At 41.2% G+C, this 13,105-nt stretch overlaps 2 protein-coding genes and 2 non-coding genes across 6 annotated transcripts in view; 2 read left to right on the forward strand and 2 right to left on the reverse strand.

The window, feature by feature from the left end:
• Positions 1–548: 548 nt before the first annotated feature.
• pomp (proteasome maturation protein) lies at positions 549–2,242 on the reverse strand. The gene is made up of 6 exons (XM_026179721.2): positions 2,012–2,242; positions 1,595–1,692; positions 1,403–1,463; positions 1,110–1,211; positions 929–1,022; positions 549–833 (listed from the first exon to the last, which is right to left on the reverse strand). The coding sequence occupies exons 1-6, from the start codon at positions 2,087–2,089 to the stop codon at positions 766–768; spliced, it is 501 nt and encodes a 166-aa protein (XP_026035506.1). The 5' UTR covers positions 2,090–2,242; the 3' UTR covers positions 549–765.
• A 44-nt stretch (positions 2,243–2,286) lies between these two features.
• trnac-gca (transfer RNA cysteine (anticodon GCA)) lies at positions 2,287–2,358 on the forward strand. The gene has a single exon. It is a non-coding gene; the product is annotated as a tRNA-Cys (tRNA).
• A 460-nt stretch (positions 2,359–2,818) lies between these two features.
• On the forward strand, positions 2,819–2,907 carry trnat-agu (transfer RNA threonine (anticodon AGU)). The gene is given in 2 exon segments: positions 2,819–2,856; positions 2,872–2,907. It is a non-coding gene; the product is annotated as a tRNA-Thr (tRNA).
• Positions 2,908–3,513: 606 nt separating this feature from the next.
• Positions 3,514–13,105, reverse strand: part of c9h11orf65 (chromosome 9 C11orf65 homolog) — a 37,169-nt gene continuing 27,577 nt past the window's right edge. The window contains exons 1-9 of one of the 3 annotated variants that reach the window (XM_080306412.1): positions 6,203–6,305; positions 5,347–5,428; positions 5,159–5,251; positions 5,034–5,087; positions 4,710–4,919; positions 4,406–4,536; positions 4,014–4,184; positions 3,854–3,909; positions 3,514–3,671 (exon numbers count right to left, since the gene is read on the reverse strand). In XM_080306412.1, coding sequence (XP_080162538.1) covers positions 3,601–3,671; positions 3,854–3,909; positions 4,014–4,184; positions 4,406–4,536; positions 4,710–4,919; positions 5,034–5,087; positions 5,159–5,251; positions 5,347–5,428; positions 6,203–6,207 — 873 coding nt within the window. In that variant the 5' untranslated portion in view covers positions 6,208–6,305 and the 3' untranslated portion in view covers positions 3,514–3,600. Of the gene's footprint in view, positions 3,684–3,853; positions 3,910–4,013; positions 4,185–4,405; positions 4,537–4,709; positions 4,920–5,033; positions 5,088–5,158; positions 5,252–5,346; positions 5,429–6,202; positions 6,306–13,105 lie in introns of those variants that run through there. The other 2 variants (XM_026180752.2, XM_080306413.1) reach the window with 2 other exon arrangements.

The raw sequence follows: 13,105 nt of genomic DNA on the forward strand, positions 1-13,105 counted from the left end.
ATCACAAACCTATACTCTGCGTTTTTTCAGCTCGCTGCAGATGTTTGACCGGCCCATGCCACCAAGCATCAGCCATTATAAATTCAACCTCAGTGATTTCCACCCTGCTATTAATGTTAACAAGCTCGGGCTTCACAGTGCAAATTTTAAAAGAGAGCGGAGAGCCTTGCCAACAGCTCCTTAAGCTCTAATTGGAGAGTACAGTTGTATAAACATGCAATTAGACTTAAATAACATATCTGAAGAATTTAATTGTGGGATGAAAAAAAAAAAAAACGATTTAGATATCAATGAGTTTTTAAGGATACTTCAAGTTAGGCAAATGAAAAATGAGTGAAGTGAAGAATAACATGGATTAAAATACAAGTGTTGCTCTTTATTAACCTGTTGCATTGGCGAATCAATGTTAGCTATACAGGTGAACAAACTCAGAGTGGGTAGAGTGAGGCTTTGTTACACCTTCTCTCTGAACACATCACCAGGTAATTTTATCAGCGCAAGCTCATCTAAAAATGTCAATAACTGATCAAATGAACCAGGACAATGAGGAGAGTCATGAAGTTTATTAGAAATAACCAAATGAAATCATACAAAAGCAGCCTGTGTGAGTGACTTTTTTCAAGATCACTACACACGCACACCCATTTCCTGCTCAAAAGTACTCCACAACTAAAACTCTCCACCAACTACTAACTTTGGTTATGGAGTTGATAAACAAATGTATTCATACATAATAATAATATGGATCTGTGTGCACAACTCTGTTCACAACAATCCCAATTTGTACTCCACCATCATGTGTGGCTCACCCATCACTTCACTGTGGGCTGGATCTACAAAGGAAAAAGACAAAAGCACAGTATAAGCCATGGTTTCACGTCGTCACACATATCACTGAAGGTGTAAAAGGGAAGGACAAGGTTCCCACCGTTGAGGACGTCTTCAAATCCAATGGACTCATCGCTGTTTCGCAGCGTATCGAGAGCCAAATTTGAGCTCTGTAGGAATGGGAGACGCTGGATCTGGAGGGAAGAAACAGTTGGTGTCAGGACTGAGAAGGAGAAAAACAAAACAAAACACGAGAACACCTGAAAAAGGACTGCAGCTACCTGTCGGGCCGCCCTGTACTCCATTTGCAGTTTTAGAGGAGCGTGAAGACCCTGGATGTTTCTGAGTGTTGAGAAATTCATCTTATCCTGGTTCAATTGGAACTGCTCATGGAGAAACAGAAAACAGTGAGATACCCACAGAAACGTATTTTTACTACTTGCACTTTGTGTCTATTGTGATTAAACTGAGCTGCATTTGACAAAACAGTAATTTTTATAGTAAAACCAAGCACAGAACACAAATACCATTTAAGCCTTTCATGAAAACCGCATTAATTGGTTTAATGACTCACATTTTTTTCTGACAGCTCCAGCGGGTGGCTTGGAAGCAGTTCATTCTTAACACTGGTAAATCTGTTTAATAAAAGTAGAAGAGAAAAAAACAGTATTACGAAAAGCACATTGTTCTTTATTTGGGGGCTAATACAAAAATGTGTTTTTGGAGATTACCATGCAACAGAGTTTTATTTTTAACAGTTTCTCACCCACTACGGAGGGAGTCCTGCACTCCGTAAGCTCCCTGTGGAGAGAACCCAGCCACAGGTACACTGTCCTTAAGCTGAGAGCGAAGTCCTCTGGAATTCTGTAGTCCACATCAAAGACATACATAAACCATTTACATTTGATAACACTTAGCTAATGGCTATCTAATGTAGCTAATAGCAACAAATACTGGAAGTTGTATTTATCTAAGGGACCTTGTGGCTAACCTAAGCGCTAGCTGGCATTAGCTCGAGTGACTAATCAAATTCACAGCTACTCAGTTTGGGCACGGTTAAAGACAAACAACTTCACCACCGAGACCTCAAATGATCACACAGATTATAAAGCAGAGAGAGTACGCAACAACAAGGTTTAAGATATTTAAAAATATGGTATAGGGATTAAAAACGCTATCATACCATTGTCACTTCGTTTGTTCCCCTTTCCTTTCGATACACTGCTGTATCCGGTAACGTCTCGTTTTGATGACGACACATCCGCTGATAGCTTATGTACAGGATCACGTCTTTCCAGTTAAACAGACAATGGTGTGCTGTACAATATGTAAAGTATACGAAATCAATTCGTTATCACTTAATTGAAGATATAAACATGAACTCTATGCCAACTTCGTATGGGGGAATGATTATGATCATGATGATAAATACGTATGCGTCCTCTATGCTTAATGTGAGGGGGTATAGCTCAGTGGTAGAGCATTTGACTGCAGATCAAGAGGTCCCCGGTTCAAATCCGGGTGCCCCCTGTTTTTCAGTTTTGCGTTAGTCATTTGCAAAACTTTAATTTGTCACCTTAATGACAAGTAAAGCTTTTGGAATTTAATGATAATAATAATAATAATAATAACAGCCAGAATACAAGTAAGGCGGACCTTTAAAATGCACTTCTCTCTACAGTGCTACAGTGTGTTATCACAATGAGCTGAACACCCTCAGATATCAAGTTAAGAAACACAAAAGGCATAAATACAGTTAGGACCAGTTGGGATTGTCATTTTGCCTTCATATACCACCAGCATATATTTGAAATTGAACAGTCAAGATACAAACACACAGGATATCAGCTGTATGTTGATTTGCAGATGTTCATCATCAGCAGCAATTTTTGGCAGTCTGACTGTCTGGAATTTGGAATGTGGTTTAACACAATGTTACTGTAACAAACTATAGTCTACACACTAACAAGTCACTCCTCTGTGTGTATGTGGCACTGTGGCTTAGTTGGTTAAAGTGCCTGTCTAGTAAGTATTAAACTAGAAAACAGGAGATCCTGGGTTCAACTCCCAGCAGTGCCTAAAACATAGTAGTTTTGTCTGTTTTCAGTCATCCAGGGCCTGTTAGTCTAAGGAGCTTTGAAAGATGAGTGTCCGGATTCCTTTAAGGGACACATCCCTCTGGTGTATAAATACCTGGGACTCTCCACCGTTTCATTTTAGCAAGGGTCTCAAACTCACGGCTTACCTCCCTCCTACTTGGGGCCCGTATATTGACCTGAAGAAATATAATGCAGTTTGGCCATTGAAGTTACTTTTGTTGTAAGGGAGGATTTGTTTGTTGTTGAGTGCAATGTTAAAATAAGTTCTTTAAAAAGCACAAAATGATTTAATATGAAGGCAATATGAGCAGAGAGCACAAACTTGTTGAGGGATTGGCTGTTAGTTCAGTGCGAGAGTTATTTGTAAAGAAAACTATTTTCATTAGCAGTCAAAACTAACGTGTAAACTTAGAGACCATTTTGACGTTTGACCAGAGTGCTCTCTCGGCTGCAGCGTAATATTAAAATCCACTTCAAAAGACGCTCATCACATGTTTATAGTTTTTTAAAAACTATTTAAAACGAACAAAAAATGTCACACAGTGATGTCTACTTATATGACAGACTAACAAAGACTGTAAACAACTGCAAGTTTCAGACTTTATTAAAGTGAATACTGCGACAATAACAGTGTGGCACACTCCACTTCGAGACTGCACAGTTTTAACATAAATCATGTTTGTTCTGCTGCGTTTTCATCAGCGAGCTCGTGTGGATCTAACCTGGGTGGGTGAGAAGGGCCATCTGTAGGAGATACTATGAGAAAAAGGTGATGAAGAAAAAAGGAAGACAGAATAGCATGAGACTGGATTATCAGGATAATGCAAAGACTTCCAAAGCAACATACAGGATGTTGCCATGTTAGCTGTCAATTTAAAAAAAATCAGATGGCAGCACAGAATACAGTATTTAGGGAATATTTTTACCTTTGCTCAGCTCAGAGGAGTAACTGCAGGCCAAATGTCTCCATTCCTCCATATACCTGCACAGGCAAGAGAGGAAAATTCATACGGGGGGCATCCCATGATGCAGGAAATTATGAGAAAGATTACAAATGCCACAAACATTCTAATCAGAGTGCCTTACTCCTCGAAGTTTAGAGTGTTGGTCCAGGCCAGCAGCTCATCCAGCTCCCATTCCAGTATTTCATCATCTCCTTTCTTTTCAACTGTCTCCATCAATTCCTGGGCGGAACTCTCCACCAGGGCCGCCATGTGTCTGTGCTCTGCATGATCCTGCAGATGACCCTCTTTATACCTGTATGTAAGGAACAGGAGTGACAGCTCATTTAACACAATTAAAACAACACATCATTATGTGTTTGTTAGCAAAGATGTGATTCTATAAGGGGGAGGTTTCTATCACTATTAATAAGTAACAGACACAAACTTCAGATTGCATGTGCATTATTGTGATCACTGATGCTACAGTGGTTTGCTCACCAACTGTTTCATTTCACAAAAACATAAAGCACTTACATCTGCTTCAGCCATTCAATTTTCTTTCTTTTCCTCCAACTCTCTAAATCTTGCTTCCGCTGCAACTTGGAGTAATGAAAGTCCATTTTTTTGTCAGCACCGATCTCTGCAGGCTCACGTGCCAAAACCACCTAAGAGAGAAGACGAAGCAAAAAAACCCCAAAACAGACTTGCAGAACTTCGGCTTTTAGAGGCTTCCTGTTAAACAGCATTTGTAAACTTGCTGTAGCTCTTTGGCTCCCTGTTTCTAAACAAATGGCAGAACTTGACTAAAGCAGAACAGAAAATCATTTTTGTTCCTCACCTTGTTACAGAACAGCCTCCAACTATTGTTCTCCATGCGCTTGTACCAACCTGATCGGTCATCCTTTGCGACAGCTGGGCCTTTGTTGGTCTTCTGGGCAATAAGCTTCCTACGACTTTGCTTGGTGTAGTCTTTTGGGCTGCCTGCACACACATCTGTAATTGGCCGATGGGTGAAGATCTTGTAATAAATATCAGGAGGAAAGTTGATCTAAAATGGCAGAGAGGTTAGCCTTAGAGAGGAAGGCATGTCTCTAATATTATATTCATATAGCTCCTGAGTGATCTATTCCTGACCTAAACTATTTCCTCTCTGAGTTCTTACCCCTCCAAGTCGAAATCTGATAAATACTCCAGCTGCAGCATCCAGCAGTTCGGCCTGCCACAACAAAATCACATTTCATTTTGTTTGATTTGGTTTTATTTCATAGGGGTTGCAATTTCCATTACCTCTCGAGGATTGACAGTTTTGAGGATGGTCTTTGGATCCTGCTGTTTGCAGTAGAAAATCAACTCTTTGAAATACCTGAAGACTTCACTGGCCTGCAATTTGGGTAGATTTAAAAAAAAAGCTGTTACTACAATTGTGCACATATGTGAGTCTGTGTTCCCATAGCAGTAGTAGTAGATGTTCCTACCATATATCCTCTCCAAGTCTTCTGAATTATTCTGGCTGCCACCTCCTGCAGTGTCCCTTGTTGGGGCTCGTCCTCCTGCAAGCTACAGAAGAGGAAACATGAGAAGGAAGGACAAAGAGACCGATTACTTTTTACATTACAATATATTGCATAATGTGTCTTATGATGAGTTCTACTGATGAGAGAACCAACAGTGGGAATATTTACTCTGATTTAGATACTTATTTTTCATATAATCTGGTGGTATGCACTTTTATTTCATTCAAATTATAGTCATTTTAATTGACTTCATATTGCTAATTCACCACACTTTTTTCTTTAGGAGGAATTAAGTTGGGTTTTTTTAATGTATGTTTTCCATTACTTTTAACAAACTGTTAAGGTTAAATGTTATTTTATAGATTAGGACTTTACATATAAAAATGTGCAGCCATTTTCTAAAATATCATACACAGCAGCACATTTGTTGCCTATTAAATAGCCTTAGTAATACTATGCAGATAGCTTGTGGTATAGGTCCAACATAAAGTCTAATAATAACTCACTCAAGAAATTTCTGACATAGCATATTACTGTGATAAAATACAAATTGGGTTTTCTGTGTGTGTGTATGTATCAATAAAACGGCATAAAAACTTCTGCATAATGGAAAAGTCATAAAAAATGTTGTCCCATTATATACAATACAAAAACAACTTGATTTAAAGTTTGCAATTTATCTGGGAACAAAGGCATCAAACAGCTAACGTTAGCTAACTTAAGCCAGGGAAATAAAATATACAGTATTTACATTGTGTGATACACACGTGACTTCTTATCACATGCAAACGTCATTGTGATGTAAAATATACATCACCTCATGACTGCTGCCAATTACTCTCTAAACATATCAGCTGATGGCAGCAGATGTTTTGAAAATATCTCAGTAGGTTACTCGGCAACGTAACCTGACATTAATTAGTCTTCCGGGAAATACTTTCAAAATAAAATGTTCTTTTGCTCAGTTGTATTACTTAACGGCTGGACATAGACGTTCACTATAAGTCAAGACCAAGACTGAAAACCACGTCACGTTTAGAGCCATTTAAACCACCTTTCTTCCCCATTCAGATGCTCAGTTTGACCTTCAATAGACCATGTCTACAAGCCTAAAGCACTGAGTTGCTGCCATGATTAGGTGATTAGATATCTGCATTAACGACTTATTGAACAGGCATACCTAATATAGTGGCAGATGAGTGTAGTTTTAATATCACTGACCATTAGATGGAGCTCTTTTACAAGTAACCCCGGCTTCTCTGGTTTTTCCACCACTCTTATGGTTGACATTCATCTTTAGTATGCATATATTTTCTGAAACTTTAGACTCTAACTATATGCCAAATCCTTAATACAATTTCACAACTTTCCATTAGTTGGGATTTGTTTATTTTTGTCACAAAAGGTGGACACGTCCATTAAATATGAATGTTTGAACAGACTTGTACCCACAAAATGAGCAATACCAGTACCAGCACTCACATACACATACTGAATCAGAAAGGAACTTTTCAAATCTCTAATGAGTAATGTTCTTTTCTCTCAGCCTCTTGACTTGAACAGCCAGGCCAGGCAGCAAGACCCTGTGTTTCTTAGTCCACCCACTCAATTAGTTTGTCAGATAGCGAGGCACAGATTCATCACCCAGCTGTGTGGGATTTCTCCATGGTAATAAGAAACTGCAGCAAATCAGAGCTCTTAATGTTGAGGTGACTTCATGCATTAGCACTAAAAGTCTACCAGAGCCCAGAGCCTGCGCATGAGATTTTATTTCAAATACAGCATACTGAAAGAAATTTAGGAACCCAAAAGCCAAAAAATTGCAGAATTGCCTTGTTTTATCTTGACGGTGCAAAGACAGGTGCTTTCATGAGTCACTGTCTCGACACTATCAAACCAACTCCACCAAACCCAAACGAATCAATCACATTCACACATAAAGATGAGATATTTATATTTCACTTTCTGCTCCTTCAGTTTCATACTAAACATTTAAATAAGAAGTGAATTGCCTGCAGGCGGGCAGAATTTCTCAGCACTCTTTCTATATTTATTAGCTGCTGAATATTCAAACATGCATTTGTGGTCTATATATCACCCAGACTCCAGTCCTGTTTGCTTTCCAGATAAACTGTCCGCATAGCTGTGGACGAGAACATTTGTAGATATGAATTGCTAACTAGACAGATGTCCTTTATGCAAATAGGCACAGAATGCATTTCCCAACCAAAGCCTGTGGGCATGTAGCAAAACTCATTTCACATGTATTCAAAGCAGGAGTCTATTTCTTTTCTCTCTGTGGGGGATGTGCTGTCACTATGATTCCTAACAAGGACAGATATTTTTATATTAGCTAGGCTGGTTTTTAGGGTGAATACTCAAGATATATTAAGATGCCTTTATTATTAGTCCCACGAGTGGGAAATTGGAATTGGAGATAGTTTCAACACAGTTTGGATTCCTGAGTATGTATTGGAATTGTTGATATTTGGCCTAACCCTGTGATTTGACTGAAATTTGTGTTGCAAAGGCATAAGTCACACTACATTATAATAGCATGTAAAAAAAGTACTTGACTGTTAAATCTGAAGTTTGCCTTTCTGATGATACAACTCTCCTCCATTCTGCTTTGTTGACACCTTTGTGCTTCATAGCTGCTAACTGAAGCATTGACAAGAAGTTTGTCAAAATGAAGAAAAAAATATCTATATCTTGATGCAAGAGTATATGTCAACAGGCTTAGGTGATAAGAATTTTGTTATTTCTACAAACTGAATCTAAAGTGCTCCTTAATTCACCCCAGTACCTCATGGTTAATGACTTTGAAAAAGCACAAAAACCTATTTTTGCTATGTCGGAATACTAAATAAGAAGCTCTTTCTAGTCTGCTCTTTGACTAGGAGCATTTCCACTCTTAATTTACAAACTTCTAATAATTATGTTATTTCAAAGAAGCTTTCTCTTGTAATTTTAAACATACCATTCAGCTAACATTTTTATCTATGATTTTATTTTGAAAACCTGTCATGAACTGCTGGAACACCAGTGTTACTGTTCACTGCAATCTGTAAAGTTAACTGTAAAGCATTGTGGTGGTAGCATCATGCACTGGAGCTGGCGTTTTGTTTGCCAGTGGTACTGGTATAGTGCAAAAAAGTAATATAACAAAGAAGAAGGAGGACGTTTTTATTATTCTATCAACTTCAACAAGTCATATCAGCAGCAAAAGGGTTGAAACTAGGGCAGAACTGAGTGCTCCAACAGGACAATGAACCCAAACACACATCAAAACTGGTCTTGGAATGGATAAAGAAGGCTAACTTTAAGCTTCTTGAATGGCCTCACCAAAACTCGACCTCGACTGTACTGAAAATTTGTGGACTGGGCTTAAAAGCTGGGAACTCTACTAATTTTGCCAAGAGCGGTCAATTATCCTGCCAGAATCACACTGACTTGCAACTTCTTAATGGAAACCAAAATAAGTATTACTGGGAGTGTATGTATGTATATATTTGACATATATATTTGTATCTGTCTGTAGTCCCAGCCTGCTTCAAAATGGCCACCATCGTCCCTGTACCCAAATCCTCCACCATCTCCTCATTGAACGACTGGCGACCTGTAGCCCTGACCCCCATCGTAAGCAAATGCTTCGAGAAGCTGGTCAGGGACTTCATCTGCTCTGCACTACCCGACTCACTGGACCCTCTACAGTTCGCATACCGCCACAACAGGTCCACTGATGATGCCATAGCCCTGACACTACACACTGCCCTGTCACACCTGGAGAAGAGAGACACGTATGTGAGAATGCTGTTTGTAGATTACAGCTCAGCATTCAATACCATCGTTCCCTCGAAGCTGGACAGGAAACTGCAGGATCTAGGACTGAGCAGCTCCCTCTGCAGCTGGATCCTTAGCTTCCTGTTTGACAGATGCCAAGTGGTCAGACTGGGCAGCATCACCTCATCCCCCATCACACTGAACACTGGTGCTCCACAGGGGTGTGTACTGAGCCCTCTCCTGTACTCACTCTACACCTACGACTGCACGGCCACTAACAACTCCAACATCATTGTGAAGTTTGCGGACGACACTACAGTGGTGGGTCTTATCACCAACGGTGATGAGACGGCTTACAGGGAGGAGGTCAGCGCCCTGACCCACTGGTGTCAAGACAACCATCTCACCCTCAACGTCGCAAAGACAAAGGAGTTGATAGTGGACTTCCGGAGGTGCAGAGAAGTACACACCCCCATCACCATCAACGGCGCTGCTGTGGAGAGAGTGAGCAGCTTCCGGTTCCTTGGAGTACATCTGGCTGAGGATCTTACGTGGTCAGTACACACAAACAAAACAGTGAAGAAGGCGCAGCAGCGCCTCTTCTTTCTCAGGAGACTGAAAAGATTCGGCATGAGCCCCCGCATCCTCAGGACCTTCTATCACTGTGCCATGGAGAGCATCCTCACTGGATGCATCACCACCTGGTATGGCAACAGCACCGCCTACAACTGCAAAGCTCTCCAGCGAGTAGTGCGGTGCTCTGAACGGATAATTGGAGGTGAGCTTCCCTCCCTCCAAGACATCTACAGGAAGCGGTGCCTGAGGAAAGCGGGGCGGATCATCAAGGACTCCAGTCACCCCAGCCATAAACTGTTCAGACTACTTCCATCAGGAAGGAGGTTCTGCAGCATCCGGTCCCGTACCAGCAGACTGAGAGACAGCTTCTTCCATCAGGCCATCAGACTGCTGAACACGTCATAGACACCTCAGCTTCACTACTGGAACTTTAACATTATGCACTCCATACTGTACAGTAACGCCACTGTTTTGCACATGTCTCACTCTGTATATTTTTATATATTTTATTTATTGTTTACTCTATTTAATTTGTAAAATTTGTAAAATATGTGTACACACACACACACACACACACACACACACACACGCACGCGTAGAAAAATATTTAGTATACACATCCAGGAATGCATATACTATTATATATTGTACATATAGAGCCAACAGGTCTGTAGACGACGCCATCAACATGGCCCTACACTTCATCCTGCAGCATCTGGACTCCCCAGGAACCTACGCCAGGATCCTGTTTGTGGACTTCAGCTCTGCCTTCAACACCATCCTTCCAGACCATCTCCGAGACAAGCTTTCCCAGATGAATGTGCCTGATCCCATCTGCCGGTGGATCACTGACTTCCTGACGGACAGGAAGCAGCACGTGAGGCTGGGAAAGAATGTCTCGGACTCCCGGACCATCAGCACCGGCTCCCCTCAGGGCTGTGTTCTTTCTCCTCTGCTCTTCTCCCTGTACACCAACTGCTGCACCTCCACCCACCAGTCTGTCAAGCTAATCAAGTTCGCAGATGACACCACCGTCATTGGGCTCATCTCGGACGGGGATGAGTCTGCCTACAGGAGAGAGGTTGAACGTCTGGTGTCCTGGTGCAGCCACAACAACCTGGTGCTGAATGCCCAGAAGACAGTGGAGATTACTGTGGACTTCAGGAAGCACACAGCCCCACTCCCCCCCATCATCCTGACTGACACCCCCATCACCTCTGTGGACTCATTCCGCTTCCTGGGTACCACCATCACCCAGGACCTGAAGTGGGAGCCCACCATCACCTCCGTCATCAAGAAAGCCCAGCAGAGGATGTACTTCCTGAGGCAGCTGAAGAAATTCAACCTGCCAACACGGACGATGATGCAATTCTACACTGCAATCATCGAGTCCATCCTCACCTCCTCCATCACCGTGTGGTACGCTGGAGCCACTATCAGGGACAAACAGAGACTGCAGCGTGTTGTGCGCTCTGCTGAGAAGGTGATTGGCTGCAGACTCCCATCTCTGCAGGACCTGTACACCTCCAGGACACTGCGGCGTGCAGCCCGGATCTCAGCTGACCCTTCTCACCCTGGATACAGTCTGTTTGACCTGCTCCCCTCAGGCAGGAGGCTCCGGTCCATTCGCACCAGAACCTCTCGCCACAAGAACAGTTTCTTCCCCTCTGCTGTTGGACACATGAACAATAACCACATGATTGTCCCCGCCACTAACACATGACCCTACGCTGTGTAACTGCATCATTTCATGTTTGGCACTGATCACCACCTGCACTCATGTATATATCTTTCTACGTAGCACTCATAATTCTTATTCTCATGTATATATCTCATGTATATCTCATGCAAATATCTTTCTTTCTACATAGCACTTTAATTCTTATTGTCTGCACTGAAGCACCGCAGCAATTTCCTAATGTTGTAAACCTCAACATCTGGCAATAAACCCATTCTGATTCTGATTCTGATATATTTATTAGTTTCAGATGTAGCCATTCTTGTATTTTGCTTGTTTACATTATTGTATTTTGCACAACTCTGTTGCTTGTGAAGCTCGCACACAAGAATTTCACTCACATGTGCTGTACCAATGTACCTGCACATGTGATGTGACAATAAAAATGATTTGATTTGATTTTTGATTTGTATCTCTACATATACTTGGCCACAGGGGTCTATTTTTATCTTCCCTTTACGTTTCCTATATAAATTTAACCACTAGGTCAAATCAGACTTAAACATATAATAGAGTTCTGCTACTAAGAGGATGAAAAAGAGCTTCATGTCCTGATACCACCAGCGTGTCATCTATTATGTTCTGTGTTGATGAAATTCAGTAGTGCATGTCCAATAGTTTCCTGCAGCTGAATGACTCCAAATCAGAATTAATTAGTATTACGCCAAGTGGCCCAGCATTCGCAGCATTACCATTCTCTTTTCATCTCTTGAAATATTTAACCAGTACTAGACCAGTTCTTTTAACCTTTAATCTAGAAACAATCATACATCCTTTTATCTCCTCTATGCTGCATTATTGCAGCGCTTGTTATTCAAGCATCAGAAGGTGAAACATCATAATACTATAACTTAACTTGAAAGGCTTCTACAAGCTTTGTAACACGTTTGAAGGGGACTAGCCACATTGCACTAATCCTTGTTGCCCTTCAGTGTTATCTAATGCCTTTCACAGCTTGTTTTTACTGACTTGAACGATCAAGCTCCTGCTTTTATGTGTGGGTTCTGCTAATGAGTCCAACTGCTGCTTGAGATTTTCTGGCAGAGCCCTGCTAACAGTTCTGAAATCTTGGCTAAACTAAAGGTGGTCAGGCCTTTTGTTGTTTGCACTGCTCACTTGTGGAGCTCACAGTCTAAGGATCCAAGACACTCAAACACCCTGTAGCAAAGCTCTTGTTAAAAACAACTTTCATCTGAAAGTTCTTTTCTTATTCTGTTTTAAAAAGTGCAAATTTATCGTCACAATCATGCTGCTGACCCCAACTTAAACAAAAGACAGAGGTCTTTGTTCTTCTGTGTGGACAGACATGTGGACAGATTTCTTGTTCATGTTCTCATTTTTAACCTCCTGCATTTTAACTAGGTGTGCCAATCTCAGCTTTTCATATTTCTCTCTCCCACAGCTTTCACTATTTTTTCTTTCCTGGCTCCAGATGTTATCAGTATTTCAGTGCCAGGGCCCCAGAGAGATGACAGTCAATTGAGGAAATGCTTTCTTCGTTTCAGACCCTCATCAAAATGGGAACATTTCAACTCCACCATCAAACACTGGAGGGGAACTCCAGTGTTTGATTACATTTTAAATCGATATTACACCATTTATGTCACAACCTTACTGTTAAAG

The sequence above is a fragment of the Astatotilapia calliptera genome, chromosome 9 (genome assembly GCF_964374335.1).
Source record: "Astatotilapia calliptera chromosome 9, fAstCal68.1, whole genome shotgun sequence".
In the NCBI taxonomy this organism is placed as follows: Eukaryota; Metazoa; Chordata; class Actinopteri; order Cichliformes; family Cichlidae; genus Astatotilapia; species Astatotilapia calliptera.

Bases quoted from the DNA above. Each gene is read 5' to 3' on its own strand.
- pomp (XM_026179721.2), bottom strand. From the start codon at position 2,089: ATGTGTCGTCATCAAAACGAGACGTTACCGGATACAGCAGTGTATCGA. The intron at 1,464-1,594 runs GTGAGAAACTGT...TTTATTAAACAG, and splicing joins CAGGACTCCCTCCGTAGTGG to ATTTACCAGTGTTAAGAATG. The intron at 834-928 runs GTGGGAACCTTG...TTTCCTTTGTAG, and splicing joins ATTTGAAGACGTCCTCAACG to ATCCAGCCCACAGTGAAGTG.